The sequence below is a fragment of the Dromiciops gliroides genome, chromosome 4 (assembly GCF_019393635.1).
Source record: "Dromiciops gliroides isolate mDroGli1 chromosome 4, mDroGli1.pri, whole genome shotgun sequence".
NCBI classification, from domain to species: Eukaryota; Metazoa; Chordata; class Mammalia; order Microbiotheria; family Microbiotheriidae; genus Dromiciops; species Dromiciops gliroides.
This window is the reverse complement of record NC_057864.1, coordinates 197,601,636-197,619,975: the sequence shown is the minus strand read 5'-3', so window position 1 is coordinate 197,619,975 and position 18,340 is coordinate 197,601,636. Positions and strand designations below refer to the sequence as shown.

The 18,340-nt window shown below is 39.8% G+C and overlaps 1 protein-coding gene across 3 annotated transcripts in view; it reads right to left on the bottom strand.

The window, feature by feature from the left end:
- The window catches only part of SRP68 (signal recognition particle 68), a 60,278-nt gene that overhangs the window by 10,511 nt on the left and 31,427 nt on the right, over positions 1 to 18,340 (bottom strand). For all 3 annotated transcript variants that reach the window (XM_044001651.1, XM_044001652.1, XM_044001653.1), the window contains exons 9-11: positions 10,978 to 11,076; positions 2,480 to 2,544; positions 2,030 to 2,186 (exon numbers count right to left, since the gene is read on the bottom strand). In XM_044001651.1, coding sequence (XP_043857586.1) covers positions 2,030 to 2,186; positions 2,480 to 2,544; positions 10,978 to 11,076 — 321 coding nt within the window. The remainder of the gene's footprint in view (positions 1 to 2,029; positions 2,187 to 2,479; positions 2,545 to 10,977; positions 11,077 to 18,340) is intronic.

Genomic DNA, 18,340 nt, shown 5'->3' with positions numbered 1-18,340 from the left:
TAAGGGGCCTGCCATCCATCTGAGGGACCACCAAGACCAACTAATGACCAACTGCCACCAAGGTAATAAGCCCAAGAGCCTCAGGAATAGTAAGCCCCCTTCCCTAACTCCCCTCACCAGCCCTGCCTCCTCAGTCATCATTCAGAGGAAAAGAAACCTGGCAACTTTCTAGCGCTACAGTTCCTGTCCCCTCAGCAATCATAGCTACTGAGGACCTAGAAAAGAAAGTTCACTAAATTCCTTAGCACCATCAAATAGTTCAAAGGATGGGATTTTATCTATGGAAATTACACTAAAGGGGACACGTTACTGTCTGTTCACTCATTGCATCCTAAGGGACACTGGACCTTCCTAAATGACTTGCAGCTAAAATCTCATATACATGTTGTCTTCCCTATCAGAATGGAGGCAGCTAGATGGTGTAGTGGATAGAGTGCTGTGCCTGAGTCAGACTCATCTTCCTGAGTTCAAATCTAGCCTCAGGCACTTACTAGCTGGGTGACTCTGGGCAAGTCACTTTTTGCCTGTTTCCTCATCTGTAAAATGAGCTGGAGAAGGAAATGGCAAACCATTCCAGTATCTTTGTCAAGAAAACCCCAAATGGGGTCACGAAGAGTCAGACACAACTGAAAAACAAATGAACAACAACATTCCTTAAGAGCAGAGACCTCAAGGCCTTGCACTTCTATTTGTATTCCCATTATGTTTTGCACAAATGCATGCTTAATACATACTTTCTCATTCATGCATCCTATGGCCTTCAAAATGTTAGCCCTCTGCAAATGAAGGCTTCAGGCTGCCACCTCAAAGATTACAGCAACACTGCATAGTCATCCAAACCCATCCATTCTAATGCCACATCTGGAATCTGCCTCCTTTGTTCCACTACCTCCATGGCCACCACCCTAACTCAGCACCTCCTCACCTCTTGCCTAAACCATTATAATGGCCTAATCAGCTGTTCTGCTTCAAGTCTTTCCCCTCTCCAGCCTGTCCTCCATGCCTGGCCAAAATCATCTTCCTAAAGCACATGCCTAAGTGACTGGCCTGTTTGAAGCTCTCCAAAGGCTCTGCTGGATAAAACCCAAAGTCCTCAGACTAGTATTCGAGGCCCTTCACAATGTGCACCCTGCCTACCTCTTGGATCTTATGTCACATTGCCACTGCTCACATTCTCCTATGCTCTAGCCTCATCAGACAACAAGCTGTTCGCCAAACTAGCTCTATCTCCTCCCACCTCGGAGTACTTGAAAAAGCTCTGCTTCATGTCTGGAAAGCACGTTTCCCTTATTCTTCTTTTCCTTCAGATGCCATCTTCTCCAAGTCACCCTCCACTTGGCATGTTCTCTTCAAAATATTCTTAGAGCATTCCTTTGCCCTCATTACTCCTCCCATCCCTAGTAAATGTTATGTTCCTGAAGAGTAAGGACTAATCCAGGTTTGTCTTTGTATTCTCAACAATGCCTTGCCCACAATAATGACTTGATTTGAATTGTGTTATCTGACCAACTCTGCTAAACATGATCTCCCTCTCATCCAAACTATGGCATTGCTACCCTTATCTTTCACCTGGGACCTACATGCTACATACTTCTGTTGTATGTGCATGTTATGGTGAGGCAGAGAGAACAGTGGTCTTTGAGTCCTGAAGATGACACTTACCAGCTGGGTAAGTATGGGCAAATCTATTAACCTTTAACCTTTCTGAGGTTCATTTTCATTACCTGTAATTTGGGATAACAGTCACAGGGCTGTGGTGAGAAAAGTACTGTGTATACTTTAAAGTCCCAATTACCACCTTCCCAATGAGAATGTATGCTTTGTGAAGGAAGTTAGTGAGCATGCCTTATCTCCCTCTGGATCTATGGTGTCTTATACTTAGTAAGTACTTCATAAATATTTGCTGCTTGACTGGAGCTCACCAGGTAAGAGGTGTTGCCTGCTGCCAGGCCCTTTCATGCTGTTTCTGTCCAACAAACCCAGAGAAGCCCCAAAGGTTGGGGCCTTTCCTCCCCGGCTCAAATGTCACCTGGAGGATGATGTCATAGAGGCGGATCAGGTCCTGGGGCCTAGGAGAGCGCTTGCTGTCATCCTCTGGCTGCTGCTGCAGCAGTGCCTTCTGAAGACCCTTTGCCATGCTTTCGTTCCTCTTGATTGCAGTGGACAGCTTGATGAAAGTCAGGTAGCTAGAAGGCACCATATAACAGCTCAGGTTATGCTCAGTGAAGGTCATTCAGTAGTTCACATAAATGCCACTGTTGCGAAACTTGGTATTAAGGGAAAGAAATGGAATGGAAAGAAGAGGATTGAAAATACTTCCTAGTCACTAGACATAAGCCACAAGCAGTAGCTTTAAGTACTTAAGTTCCCCAGGCGCAGGTTTAGAAGAGAAACTTCCAAAAGTAGCAAACTAACCATAGTAACCAACCCACCCACACCTCACCCCCTGCCATGCCCCAATTTCAGAAATACCTCCTACCTGTGTAGGTATTGCAAATTAGAAACTTTTCCAGACTCTCCGTCAAGGCTGTTCTCCCTTTGTTTCTGCCAAAATTAGAAAAAAGAGATCAGGTAGAACAGTTGTTCCCAATCTTACTGGAAAGATCATAAGATCACAACTGTAACCCTTTGTTGACTGTGTTGACCACACTCAATGGTAAGATGTACAAACAACAATGAATTGCAGGCACAATCAAGTTAGTTTACTACAGTAGCGCTAATATTAATGAGAAAAAACAAAGATTTACATTGGAAATAGTTGGTTACTCAGTTGATACAGACTCTTGAAAAATGGGTCTGGACCATGGGGTAACTTTCTTGGGTAGGCAGGTAAAAAATATAACATACATTGAGTCATCTACCAACCTCCAAGATATTTTCCCACCTTCCTCAAAATGACTTCAAGCATCATCCAGCCCTATCTTCTCAGTCACTCCTTCATTCTCCTTAGCATAAGAATACAGGGATAAATACTAAAGACCCTTTAAATGTCTTGGACTCACATCATACATATTTCTTTTCTTTCCTTTCCTTCCTTCCTTCCTTTCAGGTAGTGGGGATGGGGGGTAGAGGTAATGGTTGGGGGACTGGGTCTTCTAACCTATCTCACCCAGGCTAGAAATGCAGTGGCTGGGGCAACTAGGTGGCACAGTAGATAAAGTACCGGCCCTGGATTCAAGAGGACCTGAGTTCAAATCCAGCCTCAGACATTTGACACTAGCTGTGTGACCTTGGGCAAGTTGCTTAACCCTCATTGCCCCGCCCCCCCTCCCCCAAAAAAGAAAAAGAAAAGAAAAAATGCAGTGGCCACTCACAGCCTGATCCTAGCAATGATGAGCACAGAAATTTTAACCTGCCTTAACCTGGGCAGGTTCATCCTTCCTTAGGCAGCCTGGTGTTCCTCTGCTCCTGGGAGCTCACCAAATTTGGGCCAGACTCAATGTGAACGCATTGACCGGCTTTAGCCCTACTGTTGTGCAGAACTCTCAGGCAATCCACCCGCTTCAGTCTCCCCCAGTAAAGTGGGATTACAGGTGTGTGCCACCAAGTCCGGACCATTATGGACCTTTCCAATGAGCTTCACATTCACAGCACTCCAGTCACTGACCCACGCGGCCACATCTTCTTAGGACTCTGAAATTCTTATTAGTCTCCATTCTCACTAACACACCTAATGCTCTCACTAGTGCATCAGGCTTATTCCAGTTCCACATCTCTTCATGTCCCACCTACATTCCAAAGCCAGCCAGTTCACAGTGCTCCCACTTAGCATCCTGGAATCTCTCATTCACATTCTGACCTAATGGCCATACTACATTCCAAACCTAGGTAACGTCATTATCTGATTTCCCCAATGCCAGGCTGCCAAATATTGTTGGAAGGAAATGAGGAATTCCGGCCAACTGGCTCCACTACAGAATCACACCATCTAACCTGAGATGGACTCTCACTATTGCTCTGAAACGGATCTTCTTCTACTGATTACTCTACTGCTTCCTCACAGCTGTGTGTCCCCGGACACATCATTAGATCTCTGATCCTCATTATCTGTATCTGTAAAATGAAGAACTTGTCTCCCTCAAAATGTTTTCTAATCGCCTCAAAATTCTAACCAAAAGACCTAGGCTATTCTATGGAAACTTCAAACCCAACACTTCTCTGTACCTTCAGCCATCTCTCTCCCTCCCTTCCTTCCTTCCTTTCTTTGCAGGGTAATGAAGATTAAGTGACTTGCCCAGGGTTACACGGCTAGTAAGTATCGAGTATCTGAGGCCAGATTTGAACTCAGGTCCTCCTGAATCCAAGGCTAGTGCATTATCCACTGCTCCACCTAGCTGCCCTCTCCCTTTCTTCTAATCTCCCAAGAGACAGGCCCCTTCCACTGGAAAAATAACCCCTTCAATGTGTGTTCTCAATCCCACCCTAGATTACCTCTTCTAGGTCCTTACTCCACTTGTTCCTTCTTCCTCTTCCTTCCTTGCCTCACTATCTTGTGTATTTTCCAATCTCTTTTTCTCTCTGAATTCAAATATATTCAGGTCTCCTCTTTATCAAAACAAATAAACAAACTCACCAAATATTCCTTTGATTTTGTCACCTCTTGAGCCAGCAACCCATCTGTTTCCTTCCATTCACTGATACTGGGTTGTCAACTTTTGTAACCTGGTTTCTATCCCCTCTACTCTACTGAAACTGCTCTCTCGGATCACCAATAACTTCTACTAGACAAAAATCAACAGCCTTTTCTCAGCTTTCATTACCTTTAATTTTTTCTTTAGTATTTGACATTAATGAACACCCCTGCTTTCACCTTTCTGCACAACTTTCTTTTATTAGCACCTCATTGCACTTTCCTGGCTGGCTGATAGCATACTAGATATGGAATCAGAAAAAAGTGAATTCAAATGCTACCTCAAACATTTTCTAGCTGTGTGACCCTGGACAAGTCATCAGCTATTCAGAAACTAAATTTCTTCATTTCTAAAATGAGGATCGTAATAATAGCCTACCTTACAGGATTGTTGTGAGGATCAAGTAAAATAATATTTAGAATGCACTTTATAAACCATAAGAGTGGGCTGTTGTTAGTCAGTCAATATGCACCTATATATGCTACTATATAAGCACCTATATAAGCCTACTATATGCTAGGCACTGTGCTAAGAATTAAGGACACAATAAAAAAGGCAAAAATACTGTTCCTGTCCTCAAGGAACTCACATTCTAATGGGGGAAACAACATTAAATAATTATATATTGTATATACAAGATATATACAGAGCAGATGGATGCTAATCTCAGAGAAAAGGCACTAGCATCAAGGAGAATTGAGAAAGTCCTACACAAAGTGGGATATGGGCCAAGATGGCAGAGAAAAAGCAGGAAATTGCCCCAGCTCTCCCCAATTTCCCTCAAAACAACTTTATATTACGCTTCAAAATGAATTCTGGATTGACCGAACCCACAAAAGGATGGGGTAAAACAATGGGCCAGTCCAAGATAACTTAGAAGGACTTCAGAAAAGGTCTGTCTCACTTGGGTAAAGCAGAAGTGCAGTCCAGCACAAGTGGTATCTGAACAAGCAAGCAGGAGGCCCCTAGCCCCAGCACAAATCAGCAACCAGCAAGCTCCCTGATCCCTGTGCAAGAGGCCTGGGGCAGTGCCCCCAGAACCCAGGAGCAGAGCCCAACATTAAAAGTCATGAAATAAGCTGGAAAATGGGCAAAAAAACAAACACTCTGACCATAGAAAGCTGCTATGGCAACGGGGAAGATCAAAACACAAACACAGAAGAAGAGAACAATGTCAAAACGCCCACATATGAAGCCTCAAAGAAAAATATGAATTGGTTTCAGGCCCCAAAACTCCTGAAAGATCTCAAAAAGGATTTTATAAATGAAATAAGAGAGGCAGAAGAAAAACTGGGAAAAGAAATGAGTTATGCAAGAGAATTATGAGGGGCAGCTAGGTGGCTCAGTGGATAGAGCACCGACCCTGGATTCAGGAGGACCTGAGTTCAAATCTCACCTCAGACACGTACTAGCTGTGTGACCCTGGACAAATCACAATCAACTGCCTAAAAAAAAAAAAAACTACTCTCCAGTAGTCCTGATATATATATTTTGCCACTGGACTGAGATGGCTCTGGAGGAGAGTGAGATTGGTGACTTTATACAGCTCTCCCTCACTTAAATTCAATTCAGTGCAAGTCATCACATTACCCCGATGCCATGGTCCTCTTTGAGAATGAAGGACAAAAAACAACAGCAGAACTGATCCAACCATTCTGGAGAGCAATTTGAAACTATGCCCAAAGGGCTATGGGACTGTTCATACCCTTTGACCCAGTGGTACCACTGCTAGGTCTGTATCCCAAAGAGACCATAGAAAAGGGAAAAGGACCCACATGTACAAAAATATTTATAGCAGCTCTTTGTGATGGCAAAGAATTGGAAATCGAGGGAATGCCCATCAATAGTGGAATGGCTAAACAAGTTGTAGTGTATGAATGTAATGTAATACTATTATGCTGTAATGATGAGCAGGAGGAGTTCAGAGAAACCTGGAAGGACTTACATGTACTGATGCTGACTGAGAGGAGCAGAACCAGGAGAACATTGTAACACAGTAATAGCAACACTGTGTGATGAACAATGGTGACAGACTTGGCTCTTCTCAGCAGTGCAATGATCCAAAAAGTTTCAAAGAACACATGACAGAAAATGTTCTCAACCTCCAGAAAAAAGAACTGTGAATTATGAATACAGATTGACCCATACTGTTTCTACTTCTGGACTGTTTTCTTCTTTTTTGAGGTTTTTCCCTTGTGCTCTGATTCTTCACAAGATGACTAATATAGAAATATGTTTAATGTGATTGTACATATACAACCTATATCAGACTGCTTTCCGTCTTGGGGTGGGAGAAAAAAAAACTAAAAATCCTGTGAAAACAAATGTTGAAAACTATCCTTATATGTAACTGGAAAATAATAAAATACTTTAAAACAACAACAACAACAGCAGCAGCAGCAATAATGGTGTGACTCAGACTAGAGTCACACTGTCAGCATCAAGTCCAGTCTGCAGAGGAATAACCAAGGTAGGAAACCCATACTGAAGGGGAGGCTACAATTCTTACACTTTGAACTAACAGAGTTTTCCAGCTGGCTAACAGGCAGATTCTAGCAGTAGTCTACTCTTTCACAATCCAAATCCCAATTAGGAACTTGCAGAACTCAGACCAAGAGGGGCAGATCCCTTTGGGAACAATGAATGCCTACAAGGCCTCAGTCTGTCCCTGAAAATCCTGGAATAACACAACAATCAATACCCCAAGACCTTCCCTCCAGAAATGTGGCAGAGCCCAACCCTAACATCAAGTCCCAGATCAGGAAGTAGGCTAGAAGAACACACAACCCAAAAAAAGAAAAACACAATTTTGAGCTATTATGGTGGCAGGAACATTCAAGACACAAAGGCAGAAGAGAATAATTCCAAAATATCTACAATGTCTCAAAGGAAAACACTGCTTGGGCACAAACTGAACTAGAATTCCTAGAAAAGATGAAGCAAGAGTTAAAAAAAAAAGATAAATAAAATTAGAATTCTTAAAGAAAAACTGAACAAGAAATGAGAGCTATGGAAGGGAGAATTAGAAAGGGAATTAACAGCTTGGCACAAGAGGCACAAAACCTTGCCCAAGCAACAAAACTCTCTAAAAATTTAAACAGATTAAATGACTTCATGAGGCAACAAGGAATATTAAAACAAAGTCGAAAGACTGAAAAGGTAAAAGAAAATTTAAGGTATCTTACAGCAAAAACAATTGACCTAGAAAATAGATAAGGCGAAAAAATTCATGAACCAAGACCAATGCCATGACCAAAAAAAGGAGCCCAGACATCCTATTTAAAGAAAATTTCTAAGAAAATAGTATAGATCACTTAGAACCAGTGTCAAAGTAAAAGTAGAATTCACTGGCTACTCCCTTGAAAAGAAATCCCAAAATGAAAATTCTCACAAACAAGTCAAAATCTAGAGCTTCTGGCTCAAAGTAAAAATACTTTAAGTAGCCATAAACAAAGCATTTGAGTACCAAGGAGCCACACTCAGTAACAGAGCAGAGGACTTGGAGTACAATATTCTAAAGGCAATAACTTACCCAGCAAAACTAAGTATAATATGAGGTGGGGCTGGGGGGGGAGGAAGGGAGAAGATCTTTAATGAACAAGAGGACTTCCAAGCATTCCTGATGAAAAGAACAGAGCTGTGGAGAAATTCTGAAGTTCAAACATAGAAATGAAGAGAAGAATAAAAAGGTAAACATGAATGAACAATGATAAAGGACTAAACCAGGATAAACTTTCAAATATGAGATAATACATGTGTCCCTTCTGAACTGTATCATTATCAGAGTTCTGAGAGGAAATCCAATTAGACAAGGTTTGGGAGTATTGCTGTCTTGATGACCATAAGAATGGAATTAAGGGGAAGAGGGGTTTAGGGAATAAGGTAAGGGGGTGGGGAGAGAAGGGAAGGTTAAGGAATACTGTCTTATATAATGAGTATGCACAAGGAGACACCTATACAAAACAGGAGGTAGAGGTGATGACACCTGAACCTCACTTTTATGTGATCTGGTTAAAGGAACATGAACACAGGGATAGGTAACAAATAAATTTTACACAACAGGGAAAGACGTGCATGGGGAGAGGGGGCAGTGAGAATAAAGTCTAAGAATGGACCAAAAAACCATATAGCTCTTTTCAAAATGGCAAAGAATGGGAATCTGAGATATGTAAAGGTGATGGAATATTTTTGTGCTGAATTCTTATTAGTTTCGTGACCAACCAGGATTCCAGAGGACTAATGGTGAAACATGCTATCCATCCCCTGACAAAGGAGTGAAGGCCTCGGATTACAGAATTAGACAACTTTTTTTTGGACAAGACCAATGTTGAAATTTGTTTTGATCAACTATACGTGTTTGTAATGGGTTTTATTTTTCTCATGCTCTCAAGTGGATGGGGGTGGAAGGATGAAATGAGAAGGTACATCTTTGGCTGATTAAAACAAAATATTTTTTTAAAAATCAAGACTTGACCCACATGTACAAAAATATTTAATAGCTGTTCTTTTTGTGGTAGCAAAGAATTGTAAATCCAGGGGCTGCCCATCAATTGGGGAATGGCTAAACAAGTTGTAGTATATGAATATAATGGAATACTATTGTGCTGTAAGAAATGATAAGCAGATGGATTTCAGAAAAACCTGGAAAGACTTACATGAATTGATGCTATGTGAAATGAGCAGAACCAAGAGAACATTGTATAAGATATCAACTGTGATAGACTTAACTTTTCTCAGCAATACAAGACAATGCCATAAGACTTATGGGGGAAAATGCCCTCCACATGCAGAAAAAACAGTGCAATCTGAATCAGATTGAAGCATACTATTTTCACTTTTGTTTTGCTTTTTTGTTATTATTTTTGTTTATTCTTGTGGTTTTTTTCTTTTTTTTTCTTCTCTTACAACATGACTAATGTAGAAATATATTTAACAAGATTGCAATGTATAACCTATATCAGATTGTTTACTGACCCTGGGAGGGGGCAGGGAAAGCAGGGTGGGGAAAAAATTTGGAACTCAAAAAAATATCTTTACATGTAATTGGGGAAAAAAAAAGAAAAGAAAAGAAAAATCAAGACTTGGTGATCAACTAGATATAGAAGGTTAGAGAAAAGGGAAAATAAAAGCTCCTGAAGTTTTGAGCTTAACTGATTAGAAAAACACAGTACTTTTAAAAGAAACAGAGAGGTTATATAGTCAGGGATTATATAAATCTGGGAGTCAACTGCTGAGAGATGATAGATGAAGCCAAAGGGAAAGACAGGGTAGAACACAGAGTAAAGCAAACCAGAGGTTAAGAGAACATGTCTACCAGGATAAATTAATATTCTAGCTAAAAGACTACATAGTATGTTGCATGTACTAAGGGGTCATTATAGAAATATATGTTGGCTACACAAGTATGACACACTGAATTGCTTGATTTCATAGGGAGGGTTGAGGAGGGAGGGAAGAAGAAAAATTCAGAACACAGAATTAGCTCAAAGACCTTAATCTCATCAGAATGGGCTCAAGGAGGGAATAACATTCACATCCAATTGGGAGGAGTAATCTATTTAACCCTACAGGAAAAGTAGGAGGGGAAGAGGTTAAGGAGGGAAGGGTAAAGAAAGGGAGTGCAGAGCCGGGGAGGGGACAGTCAAAAGTAAAACACTTTTGAGGAGGAATAGGATAAAAGAAGATAGAAAATAGAGTATATATCATGGGAAGGGAATAGGATGGAGGGAAATAGTTATGATGACTGATTATAATGGCAAAACATATGGTATCTACTTTGCTGGGCTAGTATGAAGAAGATGTCAAGTTTAAGGTACTATATACAGGTTATGATGAACAGGATACTATCAGAAAATCCTGGAAAGACCTACATGAGCTGAAGCAGAGTGAAATATACGGTTTACAAAATAACAGCAATAGTGTAAGATGATCTGCTGGGAAGCATGTGGTTATTTTCAACAAGGCAATGATCCAATATAACTCTGAAGGACTTATGAAAATTGCAATCCGTCTACAGAGAAAAAACTGATGGTATCTGAAAATAGATGGAAACACATTTTTAAAAATGTTTTTTTCTTTGACAATTCCTTAATCCGAAGTTTTGTTTCTTAACTGTTTTCTCTCACAACCTAGCTAATGTGGGAATGATTCCCATGACTACTAACTTATTTTGAATTGCTTGAGTTCTTATGGGTGGGGGGAGGGAAAGGAGGGAGGAAGAGAAGTTGGAACACAAAGTTTTAAAAAACTGATGTCAAAATTTGTTTTTACATATATTTTGGAAAATAAAATTGTAAAAAAAAAAAAGGAATATATATTGGAGGGGGGTCTTCTGCTACTATTTTACCTGATCTGGCTTGAGCTCTTCCCGGACAGCTTGGATAGTATCCCGACATTCACTAAGCAAGGACTCAAACAGACGTTCCTTGGTTTCTTCACTTTCAGCCTAAATAAAATGGTAGAAGACAACCATGATACTTAGTAATCAGAGAACAAACAGCTTTAGAGCTCTATGATTAATTCACAAACACATACCATTAAACCAACTAGAAATGTCACTTTAATTGGTACTGTTTTATATTATATACAATTTATCTTCTTCTCAATGTTCCTATTTGTCTTGAAATGGTTATAAACGTGAAAGGGTGAATAATTAGATTCAAGTCTATAAGGGACTTGCGTAGTCCCTAGATAAGCTTAGTGTAATTTTCCTTACATGTGCCTGCAAAGAATTTTCAATTGAATATTTTATAACTATATATCAAGGTTCCCTAGTACAGACTGAAGAATTCTGTCTTTGTTTCTTTCTTGTCCCTGCCACAGACTATACCCAGTGATTATATATTGATACACAATTACTCATTTCTAATACAGCAATAAGCCCTGAGGTTCTATACTTCTTTCCTAGGTCTAAATAAGGGACAAACATTGTCAGTAGGCAAAGCTACATTCTTCTTGACCATAGAAATCAAGCAGATTAAAGATATGACCCCTGCTGGAAGACTATGTGGACAGACAAGAAAGAAGATTAGGGAAGCATTCTCAGCAGCACTGCTGGGCATGCAGCCTGGCTGAACACCTATAGGGCAAATGAAAAAGTGCTTCATTAAGTGAACCCCTGCCAAACCACATTACTATTCTAAAGAATCTGACTGAGCAGATAGGAATGAGAAGAAAGGAGAAAGAAGCTGGGCTTGTATTACTGGTTGACCTGCTGTGAAATGAAAAGAAACAACATTCCATTACGGTATTTGACTTCCTACAGAAACTAGACATAAAATCTTTAAAAGCCATTTGACATTCAACTGACCTTCAACAAACATTTCCATAGGAAAAAGAGGGCAGCCCATTAATTTAAAAGATGAGAGGGAGGGAAAAAATGAAAACATTGCTCTTTTAAGAACAATAAGGCTTATTTTCTAGTTGCTAATTAAAAAAAACCAAAACAATGTAATCATAAACATGCTTCACCAACTTAGAATTCACTACCGTTTTGGGCCAAACTAAGTGCCCCACTGGAATGCATCCTACTTATTCGAGGCAAACAGTCAAACAAGAGAAACACCCCTTACACATTATGCATTTTATTTCACACTCCAGGGCTGACAAAGTGCTTTTCTTTTTTTTTTTTAACTAAAAAAATTTTTTTTAAATTTTTGCAAGGCAGTGGGGGTTAAGTGACTTGCCCAGGGTCACACGACTAGTAAGTGTCAAGTGTCTGAGGCCGGATTTGAACTCAAGTCCTCCTGAATCCAGGGCCAGTGCTTTATCCACTGCGCCACCTAGCTGCCCCCAACAAAGTGCTTTTCAATGATTTAATAATCAAACGCATTGACCAAATGTTTTCAACTAAAAAATTTTCTGGAATTATGCAGGCTTGTGGTAGTTTTTAATGACCGCTATAAGTTGTTAATAGTTTTTTTCTGTTGTTGTTCCTTTCAGTTATATTCAACTCTTTCTGACCCTATTTGGGGGCTTTCTTGGCAAAGACACTGGAATGGTTGGCCATTTCCTTCTTCAGCACATTTTACAGATGAGGAAACTGAGGCAAACAGGGTGAAGTGACTTGCCAGGGTCACAACAGCTAGTAAGTGTTTGAGGCCAGATTAAAAATCAGGAAGATGAGTCTTCCTGACTCCAGGCCTGGTGCTCTCTCTACTGTGCCACTTAGTTGCCCTTAATAAATTTAGCATTGTTTAAAAAACAACAAAAACCAAAAGGTATAATATTAGCAGGGCATATATATAGCTGCATCAGTTCACACAATGCACAAAATATGGCAACACATTTTAAATTTTTTTATTTTGGGGCGGGGCAATAAGGGTTAAGTGACCTGCCCAGGGTTACACAGCCACATTTGAACTCAAGTCCTCCTGAATTCAGGGCTGGTGCTTTATCCACTGTGCCACCTAGCTGCCCCCAACACATCATTTTTAAAAGTTAGGAGCTAAGCCTCTTCCACTTTGAAGAGATGTAGAATGATGGGGGCTTTTCTGATGTATTGGTTACTTTTTTAAAGGGATGGTCCTAGAGGAGGAAGAGAGTAGAGGGATCAAGATATAGAGATGATATAAAACCAGAGATACCAATAAAAATTTGATTAAAAAAAAAAAAGGTGTTAGGAGTTAGGGACAAAGGTAAGAGAGGTACGGTGGGAGAAAAGGTGAGTTTTGTTTTACCAGCTTAACAAGAACATCCTCTATGCTTGTGTCAACAAGAGGCTAGGGCAGGGCTCAGAAGTAAAAATTCAGATGAAATATTTTAGTTGCCAACTGTCATCTAATAATCACTTTGAATAAGCAAACGACTTAGTGATTTTGACTGCTTAAGCAAAATTCTAAGCTTCAATGAGTGTTTAATGGTAGTATTAAAAGAAGATGAGAGAAATGAGAGGTAATTGACTAGTTGTATTTTCAAAACACCCACACATAAGGTGAATCAGAGACTATTTCCAAGAGGTGCTACTAATGATTTTGTTAAGGCAGAGTAGAGCAGAGCAGGGCATGGTGAGGCAGAACTCTTTCTAAACAGGAAGTCTTCCCTTTATTAGGGATTTTTCACTACTTTTTGCAAATCTATCTTCAAGATCAAAGAAATAAATGAAAGGACAACAGAGCAAAAATAAATAACACAATCCCACTTTGGGGGGGCATGCTGGCAGTATGTCTTTTTTTTTTTTTTTTGGGTGAGGCAGTTGGGGCTAAGTGACTTGCCCAGGGTCACACAGCTAGTAAGTGTCAAGTGTCTGAGGCTGGATTTGAATTCAGGTCCTCCTGACTCCAGGGCCAAGTGCTCTATCCACTGTGCCACCTAGCTGCCCGCCAGTATGTCTTAAAGGTAACTACGAACACAATTTAAGCCAGGTCTTCCAAAAAACAAGTAACAGACTAGTCAATAGCAGAACAAAGATGGCATCATGGTGTTGCTGGTCCATTTTTCCAAGTGAGAAAGATGAAACGTGGACAGAGCTAGTGATGTAAAGATAGGAAAACTAAAACCTCGAAAAGATCAATTCTAGGTCAATATAAAGCACTCCAGGATGTGCTTTTTTACAGCTCAAGACCATTTTCTAGACTTTTTTTTTAGGCTGGTCAATAAAAAGGAAAATCAAATACCCTAAGAACGTGCTTTTAGACTGGTGACCACCCCGGCTTCAAAAGCACATTAAGTTCCTAGTTTATTTTCCTTGGTCCACAGAAATTGCTCGAAGGTGGTAAGGTGAAGGCAAATCTGACTGCATTCTGAACTCTACCCACAGAAAAACAACGTAGTATTTGCAGGTGGTGAGGAAGAGAAGGAAGGATGGAAATAAAAACAGAAACAACAAAAAAGTTTCACCCAAAGTATTAAAAAAATAAAAGACAAAAACACACAGGGAAGAATTGGTAGGGGTGTGCATTAAGCTTTCAAACCTTTTTAAACGACCACTTCTTGTTCTCAATCTGAATAGGATAATTGAAGGTAAAGAATGTTTCAAACAGCCCCAGAATATTACCACAAAGCATCTGCCAGTAACAGTTCAGTTGAAGTGTAACCTTAAGAAAAGTAAGTAGTAGAAGTGTAGGCTAAACTGAGAAAGGGGTGCCTGTGTGTGAGAAAAATGTCTGAAGCTTGGCATCAGAGGCTAAGGAGTCTGCCACTAAATTTTGGCAGTCCACATTGTCAGACTGACTTTTTTGTATTCTGTCTACCTAAATTATTTCTTCCTTTCATTCGCCTGAGTAGAATGCTGACTATTTGCAAGTTATCAGAACACAAACATCAAAGGATTCAGACTCTAAGGAAGCTGAGAGAGCTAGACCAACTCTCTCCTTTTTGTAGATGAGGAAACTAAGTAACAGAAGGGAAAGGACTTGCCCTCTGTCACAATAACAGAAAGGGATAGAGTTGGGATTTACTCTATATCCAGACTCCAAATCAGGCATTGATAATAAGCTAAGGGTTTTGTTTTTTAAATCAAAACCTGTGATTTCATCAGGATGGGGGAATCCTAGTGTGAAACTCCTTCTACCAATGCTGATCAATAACATCTTCTAAAGAGAATTTCCTAGAGGCACTGAGAGGTTACATGGATTGTTCACGATCCCATGGGCAGGACTCCAAGGCCATCTCTGTACCCATGGTGCTGGGGATTTGTTTTTTTTAAAGGGGGGGGGGGTCATTTTCCAAGGGAACCCCCAGGATTAGTAAACATTCAAATTTCCTATACCTTCTATAACTTTGATACAATGATAAGAGTTGGTCAGAATAGTGATATCAAGGCAATGCAAGGAACTCACAGGAAGATTTAGTTTTGTTTCTTATATTCTACTTCCCAAGATAGTTAAAAAGACTAAAACTCCAGAAAGATTACTTTTAAAACAGGATAAAAACATCAAAAGTATTTTTTGGCTAAGCCCTCAATTAACCAGAAAATTTAACTAAAATATAGTCTGTGAGCTTTTAAATTTTAACTACTGTTTTACTGAACCTTTTCTTTTCTTTCTTTCTTTTTTTTTTTAATTTTGTGGGGCAATGAGGGTTAAGTGACTTGCCTAAAGTCACACAGCTGGTCTCAAGTGTCTGAGGCTGGATTTGAACTCAGGTCCTCCTGAATCCAAGGCCTGTGCTTTATCCACTGCGCCACCTAGCTGCCCCCTGAACTTTTCTTAAACTGAATTTACTTTGGTTCAAATTTTAGGTAGTGTCCATTAATTGTGGCATAGTAGGATATGGCTAATGAGTATGCTAACCCAACCATTTTCACCATGTATAACCTTCCTTCTTCTTTAGAGTTTATTTCCAAAATTATCAATAATCAGATCTTTTTCTTTCTTACCTTCCTTTTTTGCTTAGGCTTGTAATTTCATCTGAAATTGAACAGCAATTTATCTTAAATTTGAATTCTGGAATGGCCTTCAGAGGTTAAATGATCTGCTCAATGCCAAACAACTGATACATATAACAAGGTAACACAGTTGCTGGGGTAGAAATTATGAGAACCTTGGGGGAAATGGAAAGTGACTTCCTTTTAAAGTTTGTGACAGAGGAGAGGAAATCTGGGTGCATTCTAACATTCACCCTAGATTTTGCGAAAGTGCAGATTTCAAAGGGTTCAGAGGAAAGAGAACTAAGACCACATGGAGGAAGAAAAGTTAGCCCAAGGAGAGATAAGAGATGCTCAAGAATGAAAGTCTGAAAACAAATTCCAAAGGGGAGGAAAAATAGGGTTTGCCTGAAGAAACTGATGTAGATACACAGGAAGCTCACCAACCTTAGATTTTAAAAAGAAATGTACCAAAGATGGAAGGCAGGCAAAGTAACAAAGAGTAACATAACAAATGTAGGAGTGGACGATGGTCTTATCAAATTATTGTCAGGAATACTAAAGTCTAGAATAAGGTAAGGCTGGTAAGGAAAGCAAAAAAACTAAACACAATCTTTTATTATTATGTTTTGAGGGGAAGGGAGTAGGAAGAATGTGACAGCACAGAGGATTGAGCTGCTCAATTCTGACATTGCTTCTACTTTTTTCCCCAAGGAGAATGATGACCTCTGCACTGGAAATGATAGGAAAAAAATGGACAAACAAGGAACTGATATACAAAGAAAGAAAAAGGTCTTAGAGAGCATTTGGCTGCTAATAAACTTAAGTTACCTTGTGCACATGAATGATATCCTTATTCCTAAAGAACAGGGTGCTTCAGTAGGAAATGGGGGAGCTATCACAAAACTGAAGAGCAAACACCCCACTTTTCAAAAAGAGAAAAAAACACAGTCCAGGGAGCTTGACTTCAGTTACCAGGAAGTCTAAAATGCATCATTAGGGAGATAGTTGTCAAATATCTAGAAGGGAAGTAATGATTACAAAGAGCCTGCATTGGCTTTATACAGAACAGGTCATGCCAGACTCACCTCATTTCCTTTTTGACAGGGTTACTAAACCAGCAAATGAGGGGAGATGTTATAGATGCAGTTTACTTAGATCATAGCAAAGTTTCTGAGAAAGTATCTCACATTCTTCTGGAGAAGATGGAGAGGTATGGACTAGACAATAACATAATTTTGAATTTAAAACCGGTTAGATGACTGGATTCAGTAGTTATTTATAATTCATTGTCAATGTGGAAGGTCTCTAGTGTAATACTACTATTTGGCAATGACCTGCATAAAGCACAGATGGCATGCTCATTAAATATGCAAATAACACAAAGCTGAGAGGGAAAGCTAACAAATCAGACAATACAAACAGGATTCAAAAAGATCTTGACTAGCCACAGTCCTGGGATGAATCTAGTAATGTGAAATCCAATAGAGTTAAATGTCAAGTATTAGGGGCAGCTAGGTGGCACAGTGGATAGAGCACCGGCCCTGGAGTCAGGAGTACCTGAGTTCAAATCTGGCCTCAGACACTTAACACTTACTAGCTGTGTGACCCTGGGCAAGTCACTTAACCCCAAGTGCCTCACTAAAAAAAAACAAAAACAAAAACAAAAACAAATGTCAAGTATTACACTGGGGTACAAAAAATCAGCTTCACAAGTACAAGAGGCACAATTATAAAACAACTTTTCTAAAAAAGATCTGGGAGTTTTAGTGGACTGTAAGTCCAATGAGTAATCAGGGTGATGATCTGGTAACCAAAAAAAGCTAGTGAAATCTTTGGCTACATTAAGAAGTATTGCTTCCAGGGAAAAGGTGGTAATAGTCCCCCCATATTCCATATTTGTCAGACCTCATCTGGAGAACTGTGTTCAATTCTAGGTGCCACAGTTTAAGAAGGGTGACTGATAGTCTTGAACAATCCCCTTGATTATTTCTTGATTATTTAGCTGTTACTTTCTGGACCGCTTCCAATTCTGTTATTGTTTTCTTGATTATTTCTTGATTATTTAGCTGTTACTTTCTGGGCTGCTTCCAATTCTGTTATCGTTTTCTTCATGTGTGTGAACCAGAACAGAACACAGTATTCTATGCAAATAAATACTCACCAGTTTGTAGGTTAATGCTTTCCACTATTTTCTACCAGCACCATTTGACTAAGAAGCAACTTGAACTGATAACATAACCCTAAAATGGCATTAGGAGATTCAAATAAAGTAGGCCAATGAGTACTAATGAATACAGGAAAATGGAATAATGGGAGTCTAACAAAACAAAAAAAAAGCACAATGCCAACACCGCCCCCCCCCCCATTTATGGCTATTCCAGATACTGGTTGAACAAGCAAG